We start from the raw sequence: 27,253 nt of genomic DNA, 5'->3' as shown, positions 1-27,253 counted from the left end.
GTACAAAAGACAGTTTAGAGTGTTAAAGGAAGAAAGAGAAGAGAAGAGGTTCTACAAAGATAAAGGTTTGATCACACACACACACAGTTATAAATAAGACACTATTTCTATTGGGGAAAAGTAAATTTACAAGTAGCCTATGTGTGCATTGTAATAAAGTTGAAAATGCTGAACATGTAATAACGCACTGTGGAAAATATGATGAAGAAAGGGTAAGGTTGGGTGAGAAGAGGGTGAGAGAGGCTGGACTGGTGCTCCTAATGGCATCTGCAAGATTTCACAGACCGGAAGAAAACAACCAATCAGAGCTTAGCTGGAGTCTGCCGTGTCTCTGAGCAGCTGTCAATCACTCGCGGTGATCAAACAGTCAAACTAGGCAGCGATGATCAAATATTAATTAATATGCTGTTACTGTAATGCCCATTACTCTCTGTAGTGTACTGTTCAGCTGTGAAATGAGAAAGCCAATAGGAACGCTCTCTCTCTAAAATGACCTGTGATTGGCCAAAGTCTCCCCTCACAGGCTAGATTTTTTAAAGCCAGTAAAACAGAGCCATGAGGAGGAGCAGAAGTCTAGTTATCTCCCAGAACACTTGAATTACAATATGCTGAAAGGTTATTATAGAATTTTTGCTACTGAGGCTTTAAAGGTCCCATATCGTGCTCATTTTCAGGTTCATACTTGTATTTTGTGTTTCTACTAGAACATGTTTACATGCTGTAATGTTAAAAAAAACTTTATTTTCCTCAGCCTGACTCACCCTCTGTCTGAAACGCTCTGTTTTAGTGCATTTCAACGGAATTGCAACGGAATTATGTTGCTAGGCAACAGTTTGGGTCCATGTTTACATCCTGTCAGCTGATGTTACTTACATTCACTGCAACAGGAAATAAACTGGGACACATTTAGAATGTTTATGGTCTAAATATTGTATATTTGTGACCTCACAAATGGACAGAAATTCTAACGGCTTGTTTCAAACGCACAATTTCTGAATACGGGCTGTGTGTATTTCTCCGTATATTGAGCGTTTTACAGTATTTATAGCACTTAAACCTGCTTTATAATATAAAAGACATGAAAATCTCGCTTTTTTTCAACATGGGACCTTTAAGAACAATGTTGAAAGCAGGACTTTTCCTTGTTATGGAGTATTTTCAAATTGAAGTATTGCGACTCATCTAAGTTAAAGATATTATGAGAATACTACTAACTAAACTGCTAATAGGAAATAAAGCACCACTGTAACATTGTGTATTGTCGTTGCAGTACCGATGCTGACCTCAGCCCGCTGGGGGCGCTGCAGCTTAAATATGTGACTCAGAAGAAGAAGAAAGGAGAAGAGTCATGGCGGCTGACAGTTAGTAATGAGCCAACAAACACAGAGAAGCTTCTTGCTTTGGATCTACACCGTTTAAACTAGAGCCAGGGAGACAAACTCTGACGACAAGATGCAGATAACGTTGAAAACCTTACAACAGCAGACGTTCAAGATCGACATCGATGAAGAGGAGACGGTGAGAGAGGAAGACATGCATGTGTGAGGGGGGTGGAGTGGGGGATGGCTATGTCCTGGAACCGAGGACTTTAGTTTTTGACTATTTCAAATTAAAACCATCGATAGATGAGTCTGCGTAAACACCACATGTATGTTTCAGATGGAGCAACTGTTCGGGTTAGTTCGGCTTGTGTCGGACGTGGGGTTTGAGACAGAGTCACGTGATTTATTGAATACTAGTGAGGAGAGGAGTTTGTGTTGTCAGCATTTAGCCGTAGCCCTCTCATGGTACAGAGGGAGATATTAGCCTCGTTGGTTACAGACACCATAGTTAATGTTACACTCTATTAATGCACACTGACGTTTATGCACTTTGTTTTAAATGTTAAACTTCGTTGTGCTATCGGTCTGTTAGTTCAACATGATTTCTTGATGAGTTCAACTCCAGTTTTATGAAGCACACTTTGGACTTTCTATTCTAACTCGTGCTATAGTTAGTTACTAACTCGTGCTATAGTTAGTTACTAACTCGTGCTATAGTTAGTTACTAACTCGTGCTATAGTTAGTTACTAACTCGTGCTATAGTTAGTTAGGGTTCAGGGTTGGGCCAAACGGTGGCGGGAAAGCTGATTAAGTTTATGTTATTATAATATTATACAAGATTCATAAAAAGTGTCTTTTTGTCCCCCCCACAGGTGAAGATATTAAAAGAGAAGATAAAAGAGAAGATTGAAGAGGAGAAAGGAAAGGACCATTTCCCAGTAGCTGGACTGAAGCTGATCTATGCTGGTATGTTCCAGGCTGCTTGTTAAAACCTTCTTAAGTCCTCACATTTCTTGATAAAAAAACACACATTCCTCCAAAAAGCTGCCTTATGCTTTGTTGTATTTCTGTATTGTGTGCTGCAAGTCATTACACTGTTTAGTGATGACAGTGATTCAGGAAGCACACACAGTTTTCATTGTTGAGATGGATGTCCATTCTCACTTTCCAGTGTGTTCTCTTGGTGTATAAAAAGCCGCTTTAACATTTAATAGCTAGACAGGATATTCATTAGAGATATCTGCAATGTCATTTTGCCTAGTCAAAACTCGAATTCAAGATATCCCTAATTCTATTTTGACTAGGCAAAACTCTAATTTTAGATATTCGTAATTACATTTTGACTAGTAGGATTCAAATGACTTTTGCCATTCATGTGTGTGGGGTTTGTCATTACGGATATCTGCAATGTGAATTACGGATATCCGTAATTCCAGTTTCAGATATGTACAGTTTAATTATGACTAGTCATAATTCCAGTTCAAGATATCTTTAATTCCCCTCAATTATAGTTATCTACATTGTCCTTTTTAGATATCTAAAATTAAATTGTGACTAGTCAGAATGACGTCGTAGATATCTCAAACTGGAGTTACGGAGAGTCAGAATGTAATTACACATATCTAGAGTTAGAGTTCTGACTAGGCCAAATGACGTTGCAGATATTTGTAATTATGTAAGCAGCTACGGCAAGTGGGAGGTGAAGCTATTCAAACATACTATGGCTGCTGCGCTGCAGCGGTAGGGGTTTATAAAGTGTGTCTGGAGACAGTAAATCTACGACACGCTGTAAATTTCTACCATATATCTCTAGTGAACAAAGCTCTCGTTTGCCACAAATTCCTCTATGATGAGCTCTTTATATTTCATGGCATTTTCTAACTATTTTATCCACAACGGTCCCCGACCGCTCGTCTCACACCCGGCTGCATGTAGGGACAGATGTTATGTGTCCAGCTCGAAGGACTAAAGGCTCGTTGTGATTAAAATAAGGTTGTAGCTCGTTGTTTACCTCACTACGGTTAGCTAGAGCCCTCGTTGGTCTCTTAACTATGTTTCTCTTATTAGTTATAGATCCGGGAAGTTTGAATCTCTGAATATCTTTCCAACTTTACCGAACTATCCAAGTCGGCAAAAGCTTCTGCTGACACTGTTCAGATGCTTTTTATCCAATGGGAACCCTTGATGAGCAACGTCACGCACAACAATTCTGACTGGTCATAATGACGTTTGAGATATCTGTACCTGTTATTTAGGATAGTCAGAACTGAATTACAGATATCTCTAACTGGCGGTTTGACTAGTCAGAATTAGGGATGTCACGATACCAGAAATCTAATAGTCGATACCTATACCAGTGAATTTCCACGATTCTCGATACCAATCTGATACCACGGTAAAAAATAAAATAACAACAATAAATCCCATGTAATTCAACACATACTCTTATTAAAAACATCTTTATTTGAACATTACAATAAACAGAGGCATGTAGCCTTTAAGTAATAAATAAAAAGAATTGACCCATTTTGTTCATTTTGGCGTATCACCAGCATGTTATCAATCAATAGTCAGATGACGGACGCTACATACTGACCATGAATGCATCTGGTCCGTCAGCTCAGAGTAGCAGGAGCAGGAGCATCAGGCAGAGGATTTATTGTCGAATTGAAAAGCAAACGCACCTATTTGGCAATATTTCACGTTTAATCCCAATGCTATAAGGAAACCATAACGTTAATGAGGTAATCACCGTGAGGTGGACCCCCGCAGCGGAGCCCCGCAGCAAAAGCACTACCGGAGAGGCCAGACACACCGCCACCCAACGGTAAAGATCAGAGTCAGCGCTCTGCACATGTTGACCATCATCATTTCTTGTAAAATGTCCGGTGTAATCGGTAACACCGGTATATTCACAGGTTTATTAACCGGTTGGAAAATTTTCCTCACTGTCACATCACTACCAATGACCATTACAGGCATCGTAAGGAAGAGAGTAGAAAAAGAGTACCTTAACGTTTTTTGAATTTTGGCATCGACTTGGTACCGGAGTATCGGTTCTCGTGACATCCCTATTCAGAATGACGTTATAGATATCTGCAATAAGAATTCTGACTAGTCACAACATAATTACGACTAGTAAAATTGCAATTGTGGATATCTCTAATGTTAATTCCGGATAATCAAGCGTAGCTATTAAATGGTGTTCACCTTGATGAGTGGATGTAGATCTGTATTACCAAGCTGCCTTTAACAGTTTGCCTTCATGCTAGTGGTTTCTCCTGATTCATACCAGGATCCACGTTTATCTTGACTGTATGTTGCATCCTGTACGGTCGCAGGGAGCGTACATTTCTCATAAAAGCTAACAGATCTGCCAAGTTAGTAGATTTGAGTGCTCTTGAAGCCCGAAGTGGCCTGAGTGCATCACAGTTTTCCTTTAATGGTTGACTGTAACATATCCTATAGCATTTTGTATACTATAAATGGAGAGGGGAGAGTGACTCTTTAACCAGTGTGGGATAAACGTCAATTTTTGAAAGAATCTCTTCATAATCCAGCATGAAAAGTTAAAATGCATGTTTGTTTTTTGTAAACAAGTAGAGCTGCAACGATTAGTCGATTAGCTGTCAACTATTAAATTAATCACCAACTATTTTGATAATCGATTAATCTGTTTGAGTAATTTTTTAAGAAAAAACAAAGTAAAAATTCTCTGATTCCAGCTTCTTAAATGTGAATATTTTCTGGTTTCTTTACTCCTCTTTGACAGTAAACTGACTATTTTTGAGTTGTGCAACAAAACAAGACATTTGAGGATGTCATCTTTGACTTTGTGAAACACACTCATTGACATTTCTCACCATTTTCTGATATTTTATAGACCAAACAACTAATCGATTCCTCGAGAAAATAATTGACAGATTCATCGACAATGAAATGAATCGTTAGTTGCAGCCCTATAAACAAGTCTCAAATAGGATGAGGAAAATATCACTATTAGATTTACTTTTTAATGTTGTCTGATGACTCAATTTGTAACCTTTTAAATGTCTTTCATTTAGACAGAAGTTGCCCAACTCTTTGCTTCCCTCTCAATCATTTTATGTCAAATTTTGGTTTGTTGTAATAGAACTTACAGTAATTTAACTATAAGTAAGAATCTGTTTCCACATCTATTACAGCTGGTGCATTGTTATGCAAAGGTCCACACATTGGATTTGTTTTACTTTTGCATTGAGAGGTCTAAATTACTTTATTTTATCCATGTCATTCTAGACCTTCAGTAATATGCACAATATTACTGAAGGTCATACAAATGTATTGCTGTAGAGCTGGTTAATAGGTGCCGAAGGCCTGCAGTTTCGTTTCTGTAGCAGGTTAAGCTGATGCATTAAAGTTACAAGGGCTGGTTTATTCTCCTGTTGCCAATAGCGTGGAAAGCCTAAAGCAAGGAAACCAGCCAAAGAGCACGCCAGTCTGTCAAACAAATGAAAAAGTTAGCCAGATACCTGCAAAGGATGCAGCCTGGTTAAGCAAGCCTTTCATATCATCCCTACCTTCATTATTTAAACAAGTGTTGCAGTCATCTGTCTTTCAAAAGATAGATAAAACTTGGGGAAAACCGGGTAGTAATTAGGATTTTTGTCAGACTAAAATTTCCCAATTACACCACTGTACTTTGTGTTTTCAAACAGTCAAACTAGGGATGCACCGAATCGACTTTTTCAGTCCCGATAGTGATACCTGGGCTTTGGTTAATCGGCCAATGCGGAGTACTGATTCGATACCAGCGTTTAATTAATAAGCTGTTTGTCTCACTGTGTGGAAGTGACTTGGATTATTATTTTATGTGTAAGGCAACATCAGGCTTGACTTAAACATTTTATTGTATTTAACCTTTATTTAATCAGGAAGTCTCTTGAGATTAGTATCTCTTTCGAGAGAAACTTGACAAATAGCACGCCATTACAATTTTACAAAAATGATAAAATAGTGGCATTGTAAAAAACAGATATGGCCAAATAAATGACATGGGCAACAATGTTTTCCTAACTTTGTAAACAAAATGTAACAAATAAATACATGGATATAAATTAACTGAATTGTTATTTATTATTAAAATAATAAAGCGTACAGAAGAGATTACATTTCAAGTGTAAAACTTTTTAAGGCAACACATTGGTCAAAACCTAAAGGTCCCATATTGTAAAAAGTGAGATTTTCATGTCTTTTTATATTTTAAAGCAGGTTTAAGTGCTTTATAAATACTGTTAAACTATCAAAACGCTCAATATACGGAGAAGTACACACAGCCCATATTCAGAAATTGTGCGTTTGAAAGAAGCCATTAGGATTTCTGTCCATTTGTGATGTCACAAATATACGATATTTACACGGTTTTAAACATAAACATTCTAAATGTGTCACAGTTTCTTCCCTGTTGCAGTGTATGTGAATAACATCAGCTGACAGGAGGTAAACACAGACCAAAGCTGTTGCCTAGCAACGTAATTCCATTGCAATTCCATTGAAATGCACTAAAACGGAGTGTTTCAGACAGAGGGTGAATACAGGTATATTCAGGCAGACAGTATGAAGAAAATAAAGTTTTTTTTAACATTACAGCATGTAAACATGTTCTAGTAGAAACACAAAATACAAGTATTAACCTGAAAATGAGCACTATATGGGACCTTTAAACAGGAATTCAAATTCCAGTCTATAATGTATATAGTATATAAACATAGAATTGTATTGAATAGATCGGCCCCATTGTCACCGATACCTGATCCACCTATTTGATTCAGTATCGGCCCATCGGTGCATCCCTAAGTCAAACATGACAAACGCAGAGGGAGGCTGAATACGTGTTGTAGTCACTGTGGAGCATATTGTAGCATTTTAGACGGTGAGGTTTTGTGTGACCTACTTAAAGCGGCTTCCTCAGACACATAACACAATCAAAAACAATATAACAAAAAGAACCAGATTTATCCACTCAACAACCCTCCATTCATGCTAAAATGTGATACCATCTATTGTTCCATCCCTGCCTGTTGTTTCTGAGTTCACGCCGGGTAAAGCCGATAGAAAATTGTGTCTCATTTTTCCGTCTCTTCACAGGTAAAGTCCTCAGCGATGACGCAGCGCTCAAAGAATACAAAATCACTGAGAAGAACTTTGTGGTCGTCATGGTGACAAAGGTTTGTGAATTAGAAATTGCTTCAGTAAATGGCAGTGAGCTTGTGAATGTTAGAAATATGAGCTAACAATAATTTGATTTTTTTAACCCTATTGTTCCGCCGCCAACCACTTATGTCAACTGACCCATTGTGACCATCAAGTGATATCGAAGAAGTAACATATTATATTTTTTAAAATGATCTCGCAGGCTAAAGCAGCCTCAGCCGCCCCGCAGCCTTCACCTGCCACTCCAGCTCCCAGCACTGCAGCTCCCGCAGCACCTGCTGCCTCGTCTTCCAGCTCTGAGAACACTTCAGAACGCTCCTCTTCAGACGACAAGCCAGAGGAGACACAGTCTCCGACCGCTGAACCAGCTTCCACCTCCGTTGGGTAAAGATGGCTAGATGTTTGTCTTTAACTGACTAACTAGTTTCAGTGCATCTTCATTTTGAGATATGACGTGCAGATCACGCCTCACCCAAGCTCTGTTTTCTCTTTGCAGAAGCTCCGAGGCTTCGACGAACACAAACCTGATTGATGAGGCAGTTTCAAATCTGGGTAAGGCTGCATTTGTAAACATAATTTGTCAGCCGTATAAGAACCTTGTCACAAATCCCGCACCATTTGTTAGATAAAAATGACTTTTTGCCTCGATGCCTTTAAGGCCCCGACACACCAAGTCGGCATCAAAGAACTAGCGCCTCACGTCGCCCTTTGTCTTGGACGACAAGTTGCATTTGAACACACCGCAAAGACGACAGCCGACGGCCAGTTAGCACGTACATTTTACACCTGCGTGAGAGGAAATAGCTCTCCCCAACCAGCAGGCGGCGGTAGTCTGTATTCACCATTCAAAAAGGGAAACCGGAAGACCGAGGACGGCGGATATACAAGCCGTACATACGTTCATGAAATAAAGCAGCGCCTGTCGACCATTTTCACACCACTCTCACTCACCACTCTCACTCACCACTCTCACTCTCCACTCTCACTCTCCACTCTCACTCACCACTCTCACTCTCCACTCTCACTCTCCACTCTCACTCACCACTCTCACTCTCCACTCTCACTCACCACTCTCACTCTCCACTCTCACTCTCCACTCTCACTCACCACTCTCACTCTCCACTCTCACTCACCACTCTCACTCTCCACTCTCACTCTCCACTCTCACTCACCACTCTCACTCTCCACTCTCACTCTCCACTCTCACTCACCACTCTCACTCACCACTCTCACTCTCCACTCTCACTCTCCACTCTCACTCACCACTCTCACTCTCCACTCTCACTCACCACTCTCACTCTCCACTCTCACTCTCCACTTAGCTTCATTCCAGATGGCCATGTCGAAAATATCCGTGTATTGGAACGATCAGATGAGATGACGATGAAAAAAAGAGCCTTCTGTGTTTTTCCTCTTGACTTTACTCGTTGCTTTCCGTTTCTCTTCTCGTGTACTGATTCGTTTAAGCTGAACAGCCAATGAGAGTGATTTCTCTCACCGACGGGCGCCAACACTGATTCAACATGCTGAATCGGCCGAAAAGCCTCCGACACGTGCAGACTAGAGCTGACAGTCAAAAACTATGCCGACAGACGCTCATCGACGGCCCCAAACTGTCCGACCGTCGGCTTGGCGTGTCGTGGCCTTTAAGCTGTATCATATATGTAATAAATCTGTGGCCCATTTTGGTCCCCCTTATTTCTTGTGGATATCCATATCATGCTGACAGACATAGATGTTCCTTGATCAATAAGCAGCTGGATACTAATCCCACAGTTCCCCACAGCCTCATGCTCTCAGCTTCACAAATACTGCTTTGCTTAGAGCAAATCCTGTAGGTCTTAATTATTCTGACTCGTGTAGTCATTGATGTGGATTTTCAGTGTTTTTATGGGACACCGTAGAGAAATTGATCTTTATGTATGCTGCAAACTCCCAAAATGCTCTTCCCTTGTTAAGCATTAAAGTTAAAGCTCGACTGATGCTTGGTTTTGTTTATTATGCCGTCATAGTATTACATTTTAGTTGTTTTCTTTGAGCAGCATGTCTTCAGACAGAATGTAATGACATATAAAACATCAGCATGCTGAGTGCCATGTTAATGAATGAGATTAGGAGTTTTCTTCAAACTAAAACATATGTTAATGTCTACCTCTGTGGTGGCCTTGACAGTTTGACCCCCATGTTTTAAATTAAATGACCATTTGCACATTTTTACACTGAGTACTGCAAATATTGGGTCATTAACAATCAAAAGTGATTAGGCTTCAACTAATTTTCTGAAATGTGGACAATAGGGGTACAGCGTCGTATCGCGATACTCTGCGTTGAAATATTTTATCGATAAACGGACGTCAAGTATCGATCTGTTCTGCTGGAGTGAAGATACTGGTATCATATGAAACTACAAAACCTAAAGAATCGCTTGGTACCAACCATGTCATACTAGCTTGAAGAATGCTAAATGACGCCTCAAAAGTTGTGCTAAATTTTGGCGAGGAAAATGGGCATGGCCATTTTTAATTAAATTCATATGTGAATATAAACTCTTGAGATGAACAGAGTGAAAACTGTATATTATGAAATAAAACAGATGTTGACAAGCTGCAGAATTTGCAGTTGAAAAAAGGTAATAAATCGCAAACTGTTTAAAATCGCAATAAGACCGTATCATGACTTAAATATTGTGATAATATCGTACCGTGGGGCCTCTGGTGATTCCCACCCCTAGTGACCAATCATAGGCTGCGGTCGAAAAGCCAAAAATGACGTCCTAACGTCTTTTCCTAACCACTTTTCCTCGACCTCGATGGAAAACGTCATGAGGTCAAGGAATGACGTGAAGGAGAATTCATAAGGAGTTAGGAAAAGACAACCGTGGTGTGATGAGAATCTGACTGCTCTTACACTAGGCTCCGTAATTATGATGCGACAGCGGCGGATTTTATTGACGTGGTGAAACTACAATGTTGTGAAGATGGAGTACAAAAGGGGCTGCTTCCTCCCCGTGCGTTCTTAAATAACTCCTTCAGTGCTGAGCTGCTTCATCCGCAGTGTGTTAAAGAGAGATACCACAGATCCCCCTGCTGCTGGAACACTCTATCAACATATAATAAAAGATCATCTGACCTAACGTTACAAACCATTACCAAGGTTGGAACTGAAATAAAAAAGGAATAACCTACAGGCTACCACAAAGTTTATATAATAAATATTGAGTTATTTTTTGAGTCCTGGTGAAGAAGTAGAACCATTAAATGTAAATTTCTTCCTTTTCGGATGTAATATTTATTTATGTTGATTATTTGTTTGCTTTGTTTACTGTTCATTTTATTAGTTATTCTTGTTTTTGACTTATTTGTTACTTGTTCGAAATAAATAAATAGAAATAAAGTGAAACGACTCAAATTTATCAACATGAATCCCAATAAGTATATGACTGTATGAAAATATTATGCAAGATAAGCATATCGTTTGTTATTATGAACGGTAGAATGGTGCGTCGCTTTAAAAGTTTCGGCTGCAAGGAATTGTGGGGCGGCATTATCTCCTTTCCTTTGGCAAAGGATGCTCTAGTGTATCCTATGCTAAAGGAGATAATAAAGGAAGCATTGAAGCACCTTTCCTTAACATTTAGAGGATTCAAACGGCTCTCATCACGGCTGCTACTGAGATACTTCTGGGTCATTTCACTCCGTTAGGAACCTTCCTAAGAAAAAGGACTTTTCGACCGCAGCCACAGTGCTGTTGACCAACTATGAAGCTCTTTAGTCCCACTACTGATTAGTCTTGGTGTGTGTGTGTGTGTTCCTTTAGTGACGGGCGCATCATATGACGCCATGGTAAACGAGATGATGCTGATGGGCTACGAGAGGGAGCAGGTGGTAGCAGCTCTGAGAGCGAGCTTCAACAACCCAGACCGAGCTGTGGAGTACCTGCTCACAGTAAGAACAGTCCTCAGTGACACCCATATACTATGTTTATGATGGGATTTATTTTTATTTGTATTAATCGTTGTATTTTCTTTCAGGGTATTCCAGGTAGAGATTCTGGCCCTGCAGCAGGGCTCGATGCGGTGGTGCCTCCAGTGAGTGGAGTTCACTCTGCACCTATAGGCGGTATTAGCCTTCCCGCTAACACTGGCTCTTCACCAAGCGGAGGTAAGTGGCCCGTACTATTCTGCATATTCCAGCAGCTTCAATGAGCAAATGTTTGTTTCCGTTATCATCCTTCCGTGTGTCTTTCTTTCTGACTTATCCTTTCAGGCAACCCCCTGAGTTTCCTGAGAAGTCAGCCCCAGTTCCACGTGATGCGACAGCTGATCCAGCAGAACGCCGCCCTGCTTCCTGCCCTGCTGCAGGAGATCGGCAGGGAAAACCCTGAGCTGCTGCAGGTGGGGGGGGGGGGGGGGGGGGGGGGGGGGACACAGTCCTGATAAATTAGTTCATGGTTTAAGCATTGTCACAGTCACAGTTCACTTAAAGGGGCACGCCACCGATTTTACGCATGGAGTTCAGTTTACGTCACGAGGAGTACTACTCAATCTTTGTAAACAGTTCTCAGTCTCAGTTTGGATTTAAAAGTTTTAACACGCCAACGTTACAAACTGGAGGTGTGGGGTTTGAAAGACGAGGGGATTTAAGAGGCTGGTATACATCAGACCGGCAATACGTCCTCCAGAGTAGGCTTGCATGACCACGCCCCCTTTTGGGGGAAACCAATCCCGTGTCCGTCATAGACGGTAACAGAGTAAAGAGAAGAAGTTGAAACATGTCTCCAAACTTCTACAACTTCTATAAACCGGTCATAATAATAACGCTACGCTGAAGAGTTGCTGTGTAGTTGGTTGCACCAACAATAAATCCAAAACAATGATCTCTGATTTGTTCCCCTGCCATGTCCTAAAAAAGATCTAATAGAGGAGCTTTATGGCTCCAAGCTATAGACCAGACCAGCATGGTGTTTATGGCTCCAAGCTATAGACCAGACCAGCATGGTGTTTATGGCTCCAAGCAATAGACCAGACCAGCATGGCGTCATGGCTCCAAGCGATAGACCAGACCAGCATGGTGTCATGGCTCCAAGCTATAGACCAGACCAGCATGGCTTCATGGCTCCAAGCTATAGACCAGACCAGCATGGCTTTATGGCTCCAAGCTATAGACCAGAGATGAATGCGTATGAACTTGTCAAAATTCCGATCCAAACACACGTTAAATTGCATTGAAGTCTATGGGATCTTCTGTTTCCTATCCCCCGGCCTTGAGTTTTTGCGAAGTACACATATGTGCCGGTCTGATGTATTGAGTTGCATTGTGGGATTATGGGAATTGTGGGATCCAGTGTTTTTGAGTTTGACCAATACTAGAAAGTTAGTCAGGACTTTGACCATTTTCTTTTGTGAGTCCCAAAAATGTATAGGAAAATCAAATATATAAAAGGCAATTATTATTATTTGTTCAATACATTTTTGCACTACTTCAGAGGTTTTAAGTGCCAAGGAACAGTTTCTATGCCTCCACAGTCTTTTAAAATGTTCATTTACCACTGTAGGAGATCAGCAGCCACCAAGAGCAGTTCATCCAGATGCTGAATGAACCCAATCCAGAGGCAGTGCCCGCTGGAGGTGGAGCGGGAGGAGGAGGAGGTGGAGGAGGAGGAGGGGGAGCTGGAGGAGTGGCGGCAGGTGATACGGCCGGCGGGAGTCACATGAGCTACATCCAGGTCACGCCACAGGAGAAAGAGGCCATTGAGAGGGTACAACGCCATCACTAACCTTTTCTTCTCAGTCCGCTGTTCAGTCCAGCTTCACCAGAAGTGTTGGATTATGATGTTCTCTATGAACTCTGTAAAAGATAAAAACTAAACGACATCACAGTCGAGACTGTTAAACATGAAGCACAAATGATCATTTGCTTATTAAAGTATCGTTTGGCTAATGTGCAACTCCTCTCTCTCTCTCTCTACTTGCAGCTAAAAGCTTTAGGATTTCCAGAGGGACTCGTTATACAAGCCTACTTCGCTTGTGAGAAGAACGAGAACTTGGCCGCCAACTTCCTTTTACAACAGAACTTTGACGATGATTAAATTGTCATTTCGACTTTTTTTTTTTTTTCTTATTTCTTCCTCTACTTTTGATTGCTAAATATATGTGTACAACAAGCCTTTTACATTTCCAAAAAAAAAAGAAGTTTTATTCACCACTTCCACATTTACCTTTCTTAATAACACTGGATCATTATCAGCCGGTGTACGAGGACAGGCTGTTGTTTGTGATCAGTTCGAAATGGAGGAACAATTAAAGTACAATAACTTTGCATCAGAAATCACCTGTGTGCTATTGATTATTTTTTTTAATACTTCAGTTTATGGTTTGCAGTATGTGTCACATTATAGGTGAGGTTTGTTCAGACTAGATCTGACAGTATTCATGCACTCTTATTCTGTTTTTCTAAGTTGACAAGTTATGGAGAAAATTAAAGTTGTGCACAACAAACAAGCATCATGTATGATTCTTTTTCTATCATTTAACATCCCTCATCTGCATGCAAATCAACAGGTGTGTGTGCAGGAGCTTTGAACTAATATGTGAAGGCATTTGAATATGTATATAGTTGATATACATGTGGTAGGGTTTAGTTGCAATGACGTCATTTTTACAGAAAAATTAAGTTTTCAAAACTAAGTGAAAACAGCCTATTGTGTTGTGTTTACATGGTGTGTGACTGCAAACATCTGAATGTAAGTACTCTGCTTTTAAAGAGTAACTTAACACTAAATGCACCTTTTTTTGTGTAGTAAATTGAGTGTACAGTCTCCGGACTGTCAAAGGCAAATTTGTTTGAACTTCTTTAACACAATTTGCTATTTTTAATTGGCCGCTTAACAATCTGCCTGGCCGCTATTCAATGTTTCGGAGGTTGTCGAAATAAAGTCATAGTATAGTATGTCGAGAAAATAAAAAAAAGGTCATAGAATAGTAAGTCATAAAAAAGTCATAGTATAGCATGCCAAACAAATTTAAAAAGGTCATAGTATAGTATGTTGAATAAATAAAAGGTCATAGTATAGTATGTCTAAAAAAAGTCATAGTATTGTATGCCGAAAAAAATAACAAAAGTCATAGTTTAATATGTCGAAAAATAAAAAAAAGACATATAGTATGTCAACATCGTTTAAAAAAGTAATAGTATAGTATGTAAAAAAAAGACTATAGTCTGTTCAAAAAGTATAAAATCATAGTAAAGTATGTTGAATAAAAGTCATAGTATAGTATGCAGAAAAAATTAAAAAGGTCATATTATTGTATGTCGGAAAAGTAAAAAAAGGTCATAGTATAGTATGTCAAAAAAAGGTCATAGTATAGTATGTCAAAAAAAATCATAGTGTAGTATGTCAAAAAAAAGTCATAGTAAAGTATGCCGTAAATATAAAAAAGGTCATAATTTAATATGTCGAAAAAATTAAAAGAATCCTAGTATATGTCGAAAAAATTAAAAAAAAGTCATAGTATAGCATGTCGACATCTTTTAAAAAAGTAAGAGTATAGTATGTCAAAAAAAGACTTAGTATAGTCTGTTCAAAAATATAAAATCACAGTAAAGTATGTTGAATAAAAGTCATAGTATAGTATGTAAAAAAAAAGTCCTAGTATTGTATGTCGAAAATATCTTTAAAAGTCATAGTATAGTATGTTGAATAAATAAAAAAAGGTCAGAATAGTAAGTAATAAAAAAGTCATAGTTTGCCGAAAAAATAAAAAAGGTCATAGTATAGTATGTAAAAAAAAATAAAAAGGTCATAGTATAGTATGTCGAAAAAAAGTCATAGTATAGTATGTCGAAAAACAAAAGGTCATAGTATAGTGTGTTGAAAAAATAAAAAAGTCATAGTATAGTATGTCGACATCTTTTAAAAAAGTAATAGTATAGTCTGTCAAAAAAAGACTTTAGTCTCTCGAAAACATGAAAAAAATACATAGTATAGTATGCCGAAAAAATAAAAAAAAACACAGTATAGTATGTTGAAAAAAGAGTAAAAATACTGGTATCATATGAAACTAGAAAACCTAAGGAATCCATCGGTAGCAACCATGTTATACTAGCTTGTCAAGAAGGAGGTTAAATAACGCTCCAGACTTTAGCTACATTTTTAGCTAAACTGTCATGGCCATTTTCAAAGGGGGCCCTTGACCTCTGACCTCAAGATATGTGAATGTAAATGGGTTCTATGGGTACCCACGAGTCTCCCCTTTACAGACATGCCCACTTTATGATAATCACATGCAGTTTGGGGCAAGTCATAGTCAAGTCAGCACACTGACACACTGACAGCTGTTGTTGCCTGTTGGGCTGCAGTTTGCCATGTTGTATGCTAAATGCAGTACCTGTGAGGGTTTCTGGACAATATCTGTCTTTGTTTTGTGTTGTTAATTGATTTCCAATAATAAATATATACATATATTTGCATAAAGCAGCATATGACCACTGCCATGTTGACAAATCTTCCTTTAAAAGGTATATATTTTGACAGATAAAAAATGTTTTTCACAGAAAATCCACTAATTTTATCCACCAGACCCCCCCCCCCCCCAAAAGAAATTGAAATCTGTCTTTTCCTGATTCACCACACCCCAAAATAATAAGGCAACAAAAAGGCAAACAACATATGTGGCAAATGAACACTATACTGTAACCAGGATCAATTCATACTGTAATACATACATGTAATTACTAACACAAAAAAGTGTTAAGTAAGTAAGTTTTAAAGACAGTACAGAGAATAAATCCTCATGTGAGCTTCATCAGAGTCATCATGTCTCAGGCTTGAACTCCAAAATGTAGAATTATTTTTAACGACCCAAAAGGGACTTCCCACAATGCTCCATCCAGGAATAACAGTTGAACAACAAGAGCCCCGAGTGTGCTTAAAGCTGAACTGACCTATAGGGGGCAACATAGACCACAACATGTTTCCAACACCATCAACACTCAGCTCTATTTGCCAGTCTGAAGATGTGTGACCTGTATACCAGGTGAGTGAATATCGGAAGCGTGCTTCTTATTCTTTACTGTGTAGGAAGGAAATACAATACTTTGTTTGCATTAATAAGAAGTTCAAGTACATTAGTGCAATAGTGTTTCCCTCTTTTGCTGATTTGGAACACAGTTGAAATACATATTTAAAGACCTCGCAGCCCTTTCATGAATACAAATGACTCCCATCAAACATACCGTCGTAGGCTCTTATGTTGTTTAAGTCATTATTAATAGATTGCAATTCTTTCTTTTAGTCACTTACTATTTATGAATTTTTTAAGACATGTTTTGTGGGATGTTATGATACATACAGTACAGTAGAATTGTATAGAGATAAATGTCTTTTTTTTTTTTTTAAATGAATACATAACTGATCATTTGCTCACAGGTTGGATCAAATTTGAACCACTTTTATAAAGTATTACTTATCAAAAAGGAGTGCCATCTTATTAGTTTTACCTCTTCTACCAGGCGACTTTAAACAAATACATATTTTATGACATCAAACATACGGTAGGCTCTTATGTTGTTTCAATCACTCGTCACTATTAATAGAATGCAATTCTTTGTTTTAGTTGCTTGTTTGTACCATTTATGAATTTTAAGACATGTTTTGTGTGGTGTTATGATGTTAACATACAATACAGTAGAAGTGTATGGATATAAAAATGTCATTTTTTTAAATGAATACATAACTGATCATTGTTGGGTCAATTTTTAATCACTTTTAAAGTATTACTTATGAAAAAGAAGAAGTGCAATCTTATTTTTACGAAATGATTCACTATATAATTGAATAATATACAAACTGCAATCATGACCTCTATGTTTTGGAACATCGTTATATTTACTGTAAAGAATTTTGTGGAAGAAAACCCATATTTCTTTTAACATACATTAAAGGATATGCTGTTATTACAGTGTTAAAATCAACTTTAGATATTGTTTTCAGTGTTGTGTAAGTTACTCAGTTGATGAGTGAAGCATAAAGCATAAGATCATAATATCGTCATGTAACTTTTTTGTGAAAAAACATGTAGCTGGATACATTACATACGTAATTCATAACCATATAGCAGAGACATATCTATCTCACTGCAGCATCTTTATGGGGTTTTATTCATATTGTGCACCTGAGAGCTTCGGCTCCGGCACCAGATTCGGTGTCACCCTTGAATGTCAGCCAGGAACTCGGTTGTCCTTCCCATTCTCTCCACGGACAGGTGGAAAGAGAAACCCACGCAAACAGGACATTGTAGGAGTGTAGCTTTTTTTTAAAAATCTTTTTAACAGCAACATTGTGTTAGTTTGCCTGCAGCGATGTGGCTATTATCAGGGGGGGGATTATTGTGTGTGAGCTATTGCTGCCATTTAAACCTGCTTCTCTATTACACTAGCTGGGAAACCAATGAGATAATGATGTAGATGTAGTAGAAGAGGTCATTATAGCTTTCTTATTTCAAATACATTTTTATTTTATTATAGTGTAAAATACAAAACAATAACAAAGCATTTTTATTTACAAATGTACAAAATTCAAGATTATATTACATATTTTTTGGCTATAAACAAAAAGAAATCTTTGTTCAGAGTTACTCATTCCATACAAAAATATGAATGTCTCGTATAAATTATTGCACTTTTGCGACTGCAGTGCGTTGAAGATTGCCATCACCGTTTATAAAGTGAAGTGTTCACCTGATTTACGTCAGATCGTGGAAGAGAGGTTTCCGAGAAACACACAAATATGGCACTTTTTCATAGTTTTTTTTTTTTGTATATTTTTCCTTAATCTTTGGTACCTTTTCTTCAATAAAGAGAAAAACCTTCTTCAGAGCACCATTCAGTATAAATTAACATTGTACCTGAAATTAATGGCATTGCAGGTGAAATGTGTATATAAATATAGATGTATTTATTAATACAGTATTTGGAACAGTGTGTAGTTGATAGGAGAAAGCCTGTGTTGGCGTGTTGCTGGTGTTTAAGGCCTCTGGAGATGTTTGTCTGTTGCTCCTGGTTTCCCTGACAAAAAATACATTTCCAGTTTAAAGTTGTTGGCACCTGGTCCTCCAAGTTCTGTCGGTTAAATAAGACAAATTCCAGTTTGGTCCCTTTCATAAAAGTTTACAACCCCCGCCTGAGAGGTCTTTTCAAGTCACCTAGACGGGATCAGTCTTGAGAGAAATTCTAGGCTCTTGAGGGTGTTTTTTTTTTTTTTTTTGCCGTGAACACCACAGCTTGTCTTGTTGTCTTGACAACGGCTCGAAGGCAAATTATGGTTTTAAAAAGTGTAGGTCACAAGTTTGTTCAAAGGTTTCTTGCGGACATCTTTTTTTTCTGGGAGCCTTCATCCAAAAGTCTCATAAGTGTCTCTTCATATGGAGAGCAAGGTGGTCCGACCTCGAGAAGGCCCGGTCACATTTCGAACACTGAAACGGCCGGTGGCCCGTGTGTTTCCTGTAGTGGCGTGTGAGCTCGTCCGAACGTGCAAACTTCCAACCGCAGCCCTCCCAGTCGCAGTGGTAAGGCTTCTCCCCTTTGATGGAAACACAATGCACACATGGAGCGGTTAGTGAGCGGCCCTGAGGTTAAACTGGCCCAACCTTCTCCACCTTGAGAAGGAAAAAGAGGTCGGTCCTGTCCTGCAGCTAGTGTGGAAAAGGCCGAGGTAATCGGCCCGAGGTTTGTATTTGAGCAGGGATCAGTATCAACCTGTTTCACTGCACCTGCCAAACCAGTCCCCATCCCCCACTCATCTAACCCCCATCACGACTGAATAATCCACTGGGACGTGTTTGTTTAGGATAGTAATCAGCTCTGACTGACGATAAAACAACTGGATTAAATAGTAAATAAAAACTAAAAATATGCCTCTTGGTAAGAATACAGTGGCATCATTTCATCTAAACAAGGTATAAACGGCTGACCGCTACATACCTGTGTGCGTGCGGTGATGTGCTTTGAGGTGGGAGCTCTTCGTGTACGTTTTCCCACAGCCGACGTAGTCGCACGTGTGCGTGGCGACTCTTTTCCTCGGCCAGGAGCGCCGACCACGCCTGGGCTTCGGTTCCTCCGGCAAGCAGTCCCCGCCGGAGATCATGAGGGGGTCTGTGGGGGGGGGTCAAAAGATCACGGTCATCATCAACCGAGAAAATATTCAGTGTATCAGATATAACACGGTGTGAAAAGGTCACAGGTCCTCATTCGTGGCTTTCATGGCAGATCATATTGTAAAGAGAGACTTCAGATGGTCGATACACAGAAGGAACTGCTAAAGAAAACATCAACATTCTTCTTAAAAAACTTGTAAAAAAGCAGCCACATTTTCAAAGAATGTCCAAGTCCTACAGTATAACAGTAAACAACAATGGCCACTGAATACGGATCGTAAGAAAACAACTAAATAACTGCATGTTTTGTTAAACATCTGGTAAAGTCTTGCATCTTTTTTCGGCCGGTTTAAAAGAACTTTATGATGAAAAGAGGGTTTGTTGCCCAAGGCCAGGGCATGTAGGTTTCAATCCTTTTGAACTGCTGGTTTTGGGGGTATAATTAAATCCCTTAAGGTTGTATGAGATGTATTTAAATAGACTCCACGGACTCGATATTCCTGTTGTCTAATCTGTTCTGTGTTAAATTTCTTTCCCACTTTTAAATTACTGCATTCAGTAGCCACGAGAGAGATTACAAGAAAAGTAGGTCTGAATAATGAGAGGAAGAAAACGTGCTCTAACCTTGGTAGTGCAGGGGGGACGGCTGAGGGAAGCTGTGGTGGTATCCCTGGTGACCCAGAACCTGGTGCTCCCGGCTCAGAGGATGGTCCGGAGAGAGGGAGGAGGATGAGGATAACCTGCCGCCCGACATGGACCTCCCTCCCTGGAAGTCGTGGAGCTCTAACTGACACGGACGCTGCTGCTGGCTCCCTCGGCCCTGGGAGTTCCCCCCAGCCAGGTGGAGGTCCATGGGCTGCGAGATGGTGCAGGTACTGGGGTTCTCCTGCTTTATCCTGTGGCACGGAAAGGGGGGCGAGGCGCGAGAAGGAGTCGGGTCCGACACGGCGGTAACGCAGACCTTGCTCACGTTCACGCCTTGGCTGTATTCTCCCATGTCCATTGTCGTCTTTACCACGAACTTGCCGTGGAGGCTGGTGGGGTGGAGGTACGCGGGGTCCAGCTCGGGTCTCATGAGCTCCGCCACGAAGCCTCCGGAAGGCGAGACGTCGCTTATGTCTGGGATGGTATAGAGGAGCTCGCTGGCGGCGCCCTGAGGGGAGGGGAGAGGGTGAAATGAGGAGAAAGAGCTGGGGGACGGGGACAAGGTCTGGGCAGAGCTGCTGCGCGCCATCGCCACCTCCTCCTCCATCTGCTGCCGCTGCTGCTGCTGCTGCAGGATGGAGTTAGACAGAATAAAGTCGTAGTCCAAGTCCAGGTCAGGCTCGGCGTCTTTCTTGGACATGCTGGGGCTCGTTGTGCCGGTGGTGGTGGGACGGTCCGGGTCAGAGCGGCTGCTTCCGGTTGGCACGCTGGGTCTCTTAAGATGGGACAACTCCTCCTTCCATCTCTGGGGGAAAGTTACAGAAGCATTAATAAGAAGCTGCTCGTGTCACGTTACTGTTTATAGATGAGAAAAGCTCACTTAGAAATGAGTGCTTGTTTTGAATATGTATAAGGAACATCAGATATAAGTCAATGCTTCAAGGAGAAAAGGAGAGTGATTATTTTGACAGCTCAGTCTGGTGCAGCAAGTGTCCTTGGCACAGAGCTACTACCTAGAATACAGATTCTCCTCACTCAACACTAGTGGTGGCAGAGGTACACTTCTTCTTTCAATCATCTTGCAATCAATGTGTAGCCTACTGAACAAGCCATTCTTAATAATAATAATACAAATAATAACCATCAGGGCGTTTTCTAAGGAGGGGTGCAGGATCCCATGTGTGGTGCACCGCCCCAGTAGATGGAGGTGTCAAGCCCATAATAATAATAATAATAATAATAATAACATGGGACACAAACAGTGTAAATAAACAGCACGTTACAGATGATTCCTACTGTAATAAGATGAGGAGACTCACTGTATTGGCACTTCCTATGGGTTTACTGATAGATGGGCCGCTGGTGAACGTGGATATGGAGGGCAGCAGAGTCCCACCTAAAGCCATCTCGACGTCATTTGGAGGCTGCCTGAAAATAAACACAGAATATAGATATATAAATCCGGGTTATGGAGGCGGATCCTGTTATAGTCCACAAGAAACAAGATGAGCAAAAAAACTGTTCAAAGTTTCTCCAGATCCACACCTCATCTATGAGAATCGGAGTCCTGTCGGATCGTGGCTCCACCGGGTCCAAACTTTCTGCTCCGCGTCGCGCGTTATGCTGTAATCCGGTCCATGCTGCCGTGCTGCGGACTAACCGGGACTGTAACGCTGAGGCGCTGCTGTAGCGGTGTTGAACTGGGGAAGACTGCCTAGAGGAGCGGAGAGGAGAGGCTTCGTTACGGGGGAACCCCTCAACGCCCTGTTGCCATGCAGCGACCGGGACCGGCAGCCTGAACTGAGACTAAACCGCGTGAGAGAGGTATCCTTAAATCACTGGAGCTGCTGCTGGACACGCCCTCGTTGCTCGGCAACAAGGCGCGGAAAAACATTAACGCGACGCGAGGGAGGGAGCACGTGGGGGGAGGAGGCTGGGGCGCGCGAGAGAGAGAGAGTGAGAGTGAGAGAGAGAGAGAGAGAGAGAGAGGTTTGTTTGTATTCATAGCAACGGGCGCTTACCCTCTACTGCTGTTGTCCCTGAGACATGTAGACATGTGGGTTAAAGGAGACATGTGCATCTGGGAGCCGCTGCACGCAGACTGAGACCGGGACAACCAGTGCGGACTATTTTAACCATGTCACCTGGACGCATGGGCGTCACCTGGGTGGACCTCAGCCTGGTGCATTAGCTAGCCTACTTAGAATATTAATACTAATAATAATAATTATAAAAAATAAATCTCATGTGAAACAATAACACCTTGTTATTCACCTGTCTTTACTCCACTTGAGTGACAATTTTTCTTTGAAATAATAAGTAACACATATCCTGTGTTCATCCATCTCCCCGGTCCTCACAAAATATCATATTTATGTGGGGAGAAAAATCAATGTGCAATATTAGCTGCTAAATATGTTGACTGTTGCCATAGAATGAGAGGTGCTACAAGCTCCAAACATGTTTCTGATTAACTACATCTGTAAATGAATGTATATTTAAAATAGATTTGGTATATTGTGATTGTGATTATTTTGTGATTATTTCTTGTGAAATGTAATCATTCATTAATATGTAATTTCGCTTTGGCAATAATGAAACCTGAACATTCATGCCAATAAAGCTTATTTGAATTTGATGATTACACTGGAGCTTATAGGTAATTATGCAAAGTATTGTGGGTACACCTTGGGTTTACATTATAGGGTGAACTAGCCAAATGTGGGCAATTTTTTTGCATTTCAGATTTCTGGAATATTTTGTGATATGAAGCCAATACATTAAAGGGGACATATTATTAAAAAAAATTGAGATTTTCATGTTTTTTTATTATAAAGCAGGCTTAAGTCCTCTATAAATACTGTGAAAGCATCGAAAAGCTCAATCCACAGGGAAATACACACAGCCCGTATTCAGAAACTCTGCATTTGAAACAAGCTGTTTGGATTTCTGTCCATTTGTGATGTCACAAATATAAAATATTTAGACCCTTTACGCAGTTTTAAACGTAAACATTCTAGTCCAAGTTTAATTCCAGTTACAGTGTATGTGAATGTCATCAGCTGAAAGGAAGTACACATGGACCCAAGCTGTCGCCTAGCAAAGCAATCCTGTTGCAATTCTGTCGAAATGTGCTAAAACGGAGCGTTTCAGACAGAGGGTAAATACAGGCATATTCAGGCCGACAGTATGAGGAAAATATATATTTTTTTTAACATTAAAGCATGTAAACATGTTCTAGTAGAAACACAAAATACAAGTATGAACCTGAAAATGTGCATGATATGAGACCTTTAAATCCAAACCATTCCCAAATCCCCAGGATGTGTCCTAATCAAACCCCTCCCAAAAAAAAGAAAATGCAGATATCACACTCATAACAGAAATGGTAGACATATCAGTACTCTAATGCCTAGTTTTCTCAGACAAATCTTGATTTTTCTAACGTGGGACAGTCATGTCCGAAATGTGGGACACTGAAGAGTCTGTTAAAAGACCAAAAAATCACCAAAATTAATGTAGGAAACACTCACGGCTAAATGTGCTACCCAATGTTCAGTAATTTTACCACTTGCAATGTTATTGCTGTTACAAAACCTAGGCTCATGTGTGGATGTTACATGGAGAATTGAACAACATCAAACAAACAATAAGACTATAATTAATAATAAATCAATAAAGAATAATAGTTTTGAAGCATTTAGGCATATTAGAAGGACATTAAATCTGTGTTAAACACCAGATTTAAAGTGGTGCTTTTGTATGATTCTTTGTGGTTTCACAGATCTGTGGATTAAATCAACTGATCGATTAGTCGACAAAATCAAAACACTATTATTATTATTATAATATCCTTTTATTTTCATCTTATTCTTTTTTATGTATAGACAAACTGTATATGCATATATACATAGCAGACATTTAAGTTATGCATAGCCAAAATGCTCAAACATAATTAGTCTTTATTTTCTTTGAACAAATATTATATATATATATAATCTGAATAATAATCTATACCTTGCAGTGCTGTGTGTCTACATCTTAGTTTCTTGAAACAGGTGTTTGAGACAACAATATTATAAAAAAACATTTTTATTAAACAATATTTATTGGCCTTCCTTGCCAATTACACTCTTGCCAACTATCAAAAAAAGACTTAAATTTAATACAACTGTATAGTTGTGAAAATTATGTATGGGGAAAAAATAAAGAAACATACCTGACCTGGGAACATTAAACTGCTGAGAAGTGTTCAGTGTTGAGTTTGAATTGGGTTCAGGCAGTGTTTGCTCAGAGCTAGCGAGCTAACACAAACCTCTCTCTCTCTCCAACATAATTAGACACATTGACTCAAGAGTTCAGAGCAAACAAAGAGCTTGCCACTGATCCTGCTGCATCAGGATCTTGTCCGTTAGGCATGTCAACAAACATGCCGTCACTTTAACAGGTTACTGTCGGTGTATTGTTGGTGTCTTCATTCACAGGTTTAAATTTGCACGAATGCACGTTTCTTGGGTTGGCAAACAAACAGTGGTAGGGCGAAAATACAATGGAACTTTGTAAATAGAAAGCGCATCCTGTTGGGCGACTCATTATTTATCATTTGCTTATATTAACAGTAATATGTGTATTGTCTTCTCCAATTGCGTGGTTAGAAGTGATCAAACCGACAATGTTTGAACTGTGTGTCTTGTTGTTGAAGACCTGCTTCCTACAGCGCGTATAGGAGCACAATGGCAGCTGTGTCATTATAGCCATATTCTTTATGGTGGGAGATAATGGTTTTGAAAATGATCCGGAAAACAAAGGCCTGACTTTGACAACTGAGTTGCTTTGCATCATATAATGACGGAGAGATGAGGAGTAGAGAAAGGAGATAAAGGAAGAGAAGATGACACCACTGTGTGCTTTTCCTGACACAATGAAGTCATGGTAATTCAGTAACTCACACCAAACCCTTGTGTGGGATATGTTAATGCAACATTTGCTGGGGGTGGGAAAAAAAATTGGATTTGCCTATGTATCACAATTTTTTTTTTTACGATTTTGAAATTGATTTTTTAATGCCAGAATAGATATATTTTCTTCATTTGAGTTTATGTGGAGGTTGAAGGAAATTAACGCTTTTATTGTTGTAGTCAAAATAACGTGACCGTATCCGTCAACCAAAACAAACCCCAGAAAGTATAAAACGTCGGAGGGTCGTCGTGGATACGACCTGCACCCTCCCATGTTAAATCCAGCGTGGTAAACACTACACATCCAGTAAAGGATGGAAACACTTTGGGTTTCACATATTGCAGGAAAAGCAGAGCTAGACATCACGGCTAAAGCTGCATGCTAACTCTGTCACGGACAGGAAATGTTATCGTATTGCGGTAACGTGGCGGTCGAGCCGGCCGTCACTCTCATCTCCGTGGTCAAATGGGCCGATGCTACAACTGTAGAGCACCCAGATACTGACATTTGTGTTCTCTGCATTCAAACAGCCCTGATGGAGCTGACCATGGATGGATAAAGAGAACGGAGCTGACGGGAGAGCTAGAGACCACCTTGGAGAAGTTAGAGGAAGTATACACGTGGGACTACGTCCGGTTTTCAGAATAAGATGTTAACAAAGAGAACTGTATATACAAAATACATCTATGGAAATAAGATTGATTGGATTATATTTACCAGAAGTATAAAACATTACACGTCCCTTATAAATTAAAAAGAAAATACCACATTTTGTGAGTGAAATGTCTTTATTCATTGATTTTTGGGTTACAGGAAAAAAATGTATAAATAATTCCCGACTATGACTGATATATTTGACTTCAGGACATCTCTGACTACATACATGCTGAAAATCAAACATTTTTACTGTATCAATTTAGATATTTTCCAAAGTAAAAGTCCCTAGAAGTGTATGATTCAACTTTTTCCCATGGTCTAGTGTTAAAAATGTAAAAAAAAAAAGTCGCAATAAATCGTAATATTAAATTGCAATATATATCGAATCGGCACCCAAGTATCGTGATAGTATCGAATCTGGAGACAGGTGTATCTTCCTCACATTTGCAGTATTAACTGGATGCAGTGCTGAGAATATGAAAGCTGCCCACAATGAATCATATCAAGTGTTACACAGTTCCAGTTATCGACATGATATCAACGCCGTCGGTGACATCACTGCAAGTTTCGGATGTGGAGAGATTGAGGTAATGTTGTATAAACAAGGATCACTCAACACTTTAGAGGTCATATTTTCCTCTTCAATGAGCGTCCTCATGTTGTTTCTCAGCTTATCAGCGTGGATCAAGTGTAGATGTCATATGCCACCTACTCGAAGAAGCACCTTCAGATAATAATTGGTGTTTTATAGGTGAGCTGAGGTGTTGTTCTTGGCAATGCTGAGAGTTTCGACTGCTTAGACCAGGAGTCAGCAACCTTTACTATCAAAAGAGCCATTTTAGGCAAAAACAACAAAAAAAAATCTGTCTGGAGCTGCAAAACATTTGAGCATTGTGATGAAGGTATCACAGTTTATTGTGTAAGTATATAGTATATAAGTCTAATGCAGTGAGGGCCCGGAGCACGGAGATTTCCAGAATAAAGTCATAATATTATGAGAAAAAAGTCGTAATGTTACGAAAATAAAGTCATAACTTTATTTTGAAATCTCAGATTAATTTTTTTCCCTCAATGTGGCCCTGATACTCCGTCGTACCGTCGTACCATAGACCTACAACAATGATAAATAAGAACGAAAATGTAAACAAAAACACAGTTATTCATTTCCACTCATTTTTTTAAATATCCATAGGGAGCCACTGGAGTAGAGCTAAAGAGTCACATTTGGCTCTGTAACCGCAGGTTGCTGACCCCTGGCTTAGGCGTTGAATATTTTCAAACCAGTCACCGTGCAGCTGACATAATCTGTGGTTATATTCAAAATCA

At 39.7% G+C, this 27,253-nt stretch overlaps 2 protein-coding genes across 3 annotated transcripts; one reads left to right on the top strand and one right to left on the bottom strand.

Annotated features, from left to right (window-relative positions):
* Nucleotides 1-1,307: 1,307 nt before the first annotated feature.
* On the top strand, nt 1,308-14,015 carry rad23b (RAD23 homolog B, nucleotide excision repair protein). The gene is made up of 10 exons (XM_037752086.1): nt 1,308-1,518; nt 2,196-2,289; nt 7,450-7,529; nt 7,718-7,899; nt 8,012-8,067; nt 11,332-11,459; nt 11,546-11,675; nt 11,781-11,908; nt 13,069-13,272; nt 13,489-14,015. The coding sequence occupies exons 1-10, from the start codon at nt 1,453-1,455 to the stop codon at nt 13,600-13,602; spliced, it is 1,182 nt and encodes a 393-aa protein (XP_037608014.1). The 5' UTR covers nt 1,308-1,452; the 3' UTR covers nt 13,603-14,015.
* On the bottom strand, nt 13,227-22,208 carry klf4 (Kruppel-like factor 4). 2 transcript variants are annotated; one of them, XM_037752085.1, is made up of 5 exons: nt 21,857-22,208; nt 21,631-21,739; nt 20,291-21,116; nt 19,494-19,664; nt 13,227-13,361 (listed from the first exon to the last, which is right to left on the bottom strand). In XM_037752085.1, the coding sequence occupies exons 1-5, from the start codon at nt 21,859-21,861 to the stop codon at nt 13,324-13,326; spliced, it is 1,149 nt and encodes a 382-aa protein (XP_037608013.1). In that variant the 5' UTR covers nt 21,862-22,208; the 3' UTR covers nt 13,227-13,323. The 2 variants fall into 2 exon arrangements, with proteins under 2 accessions (XP_037608013.1, XP_037608012.1); XM_037752084.1 differs by lacking the exon at nt 13,227-13,361 and adding an exon at nt 18,728-19,092 and having other exon boundaries at nt 21,857-22,197.
* Nucleotides 22,209-27,253: the final 5,045 nt, after the last annotated feature.

Source organism: Sebastes umbrosus, chromosome 19 (genome assembly GCF_015220745.1).
Source record: "Sebastes umbrosus isolate fSebUmb1 chromosome 19, fSebUmb1.pri, whole genome shotgun sequence".
NCBI classification, from domain to species: Eukaryota; Metazoa; Chordata; class Actinopteri; order Perciformes; family Sebastidae; genus Sebastes; species Sebastes umbrosus.
Note: the sequence above shows the minus strand (reverse complement) of the source record. Positions and strands in the feature narration are given on the sequence as shown.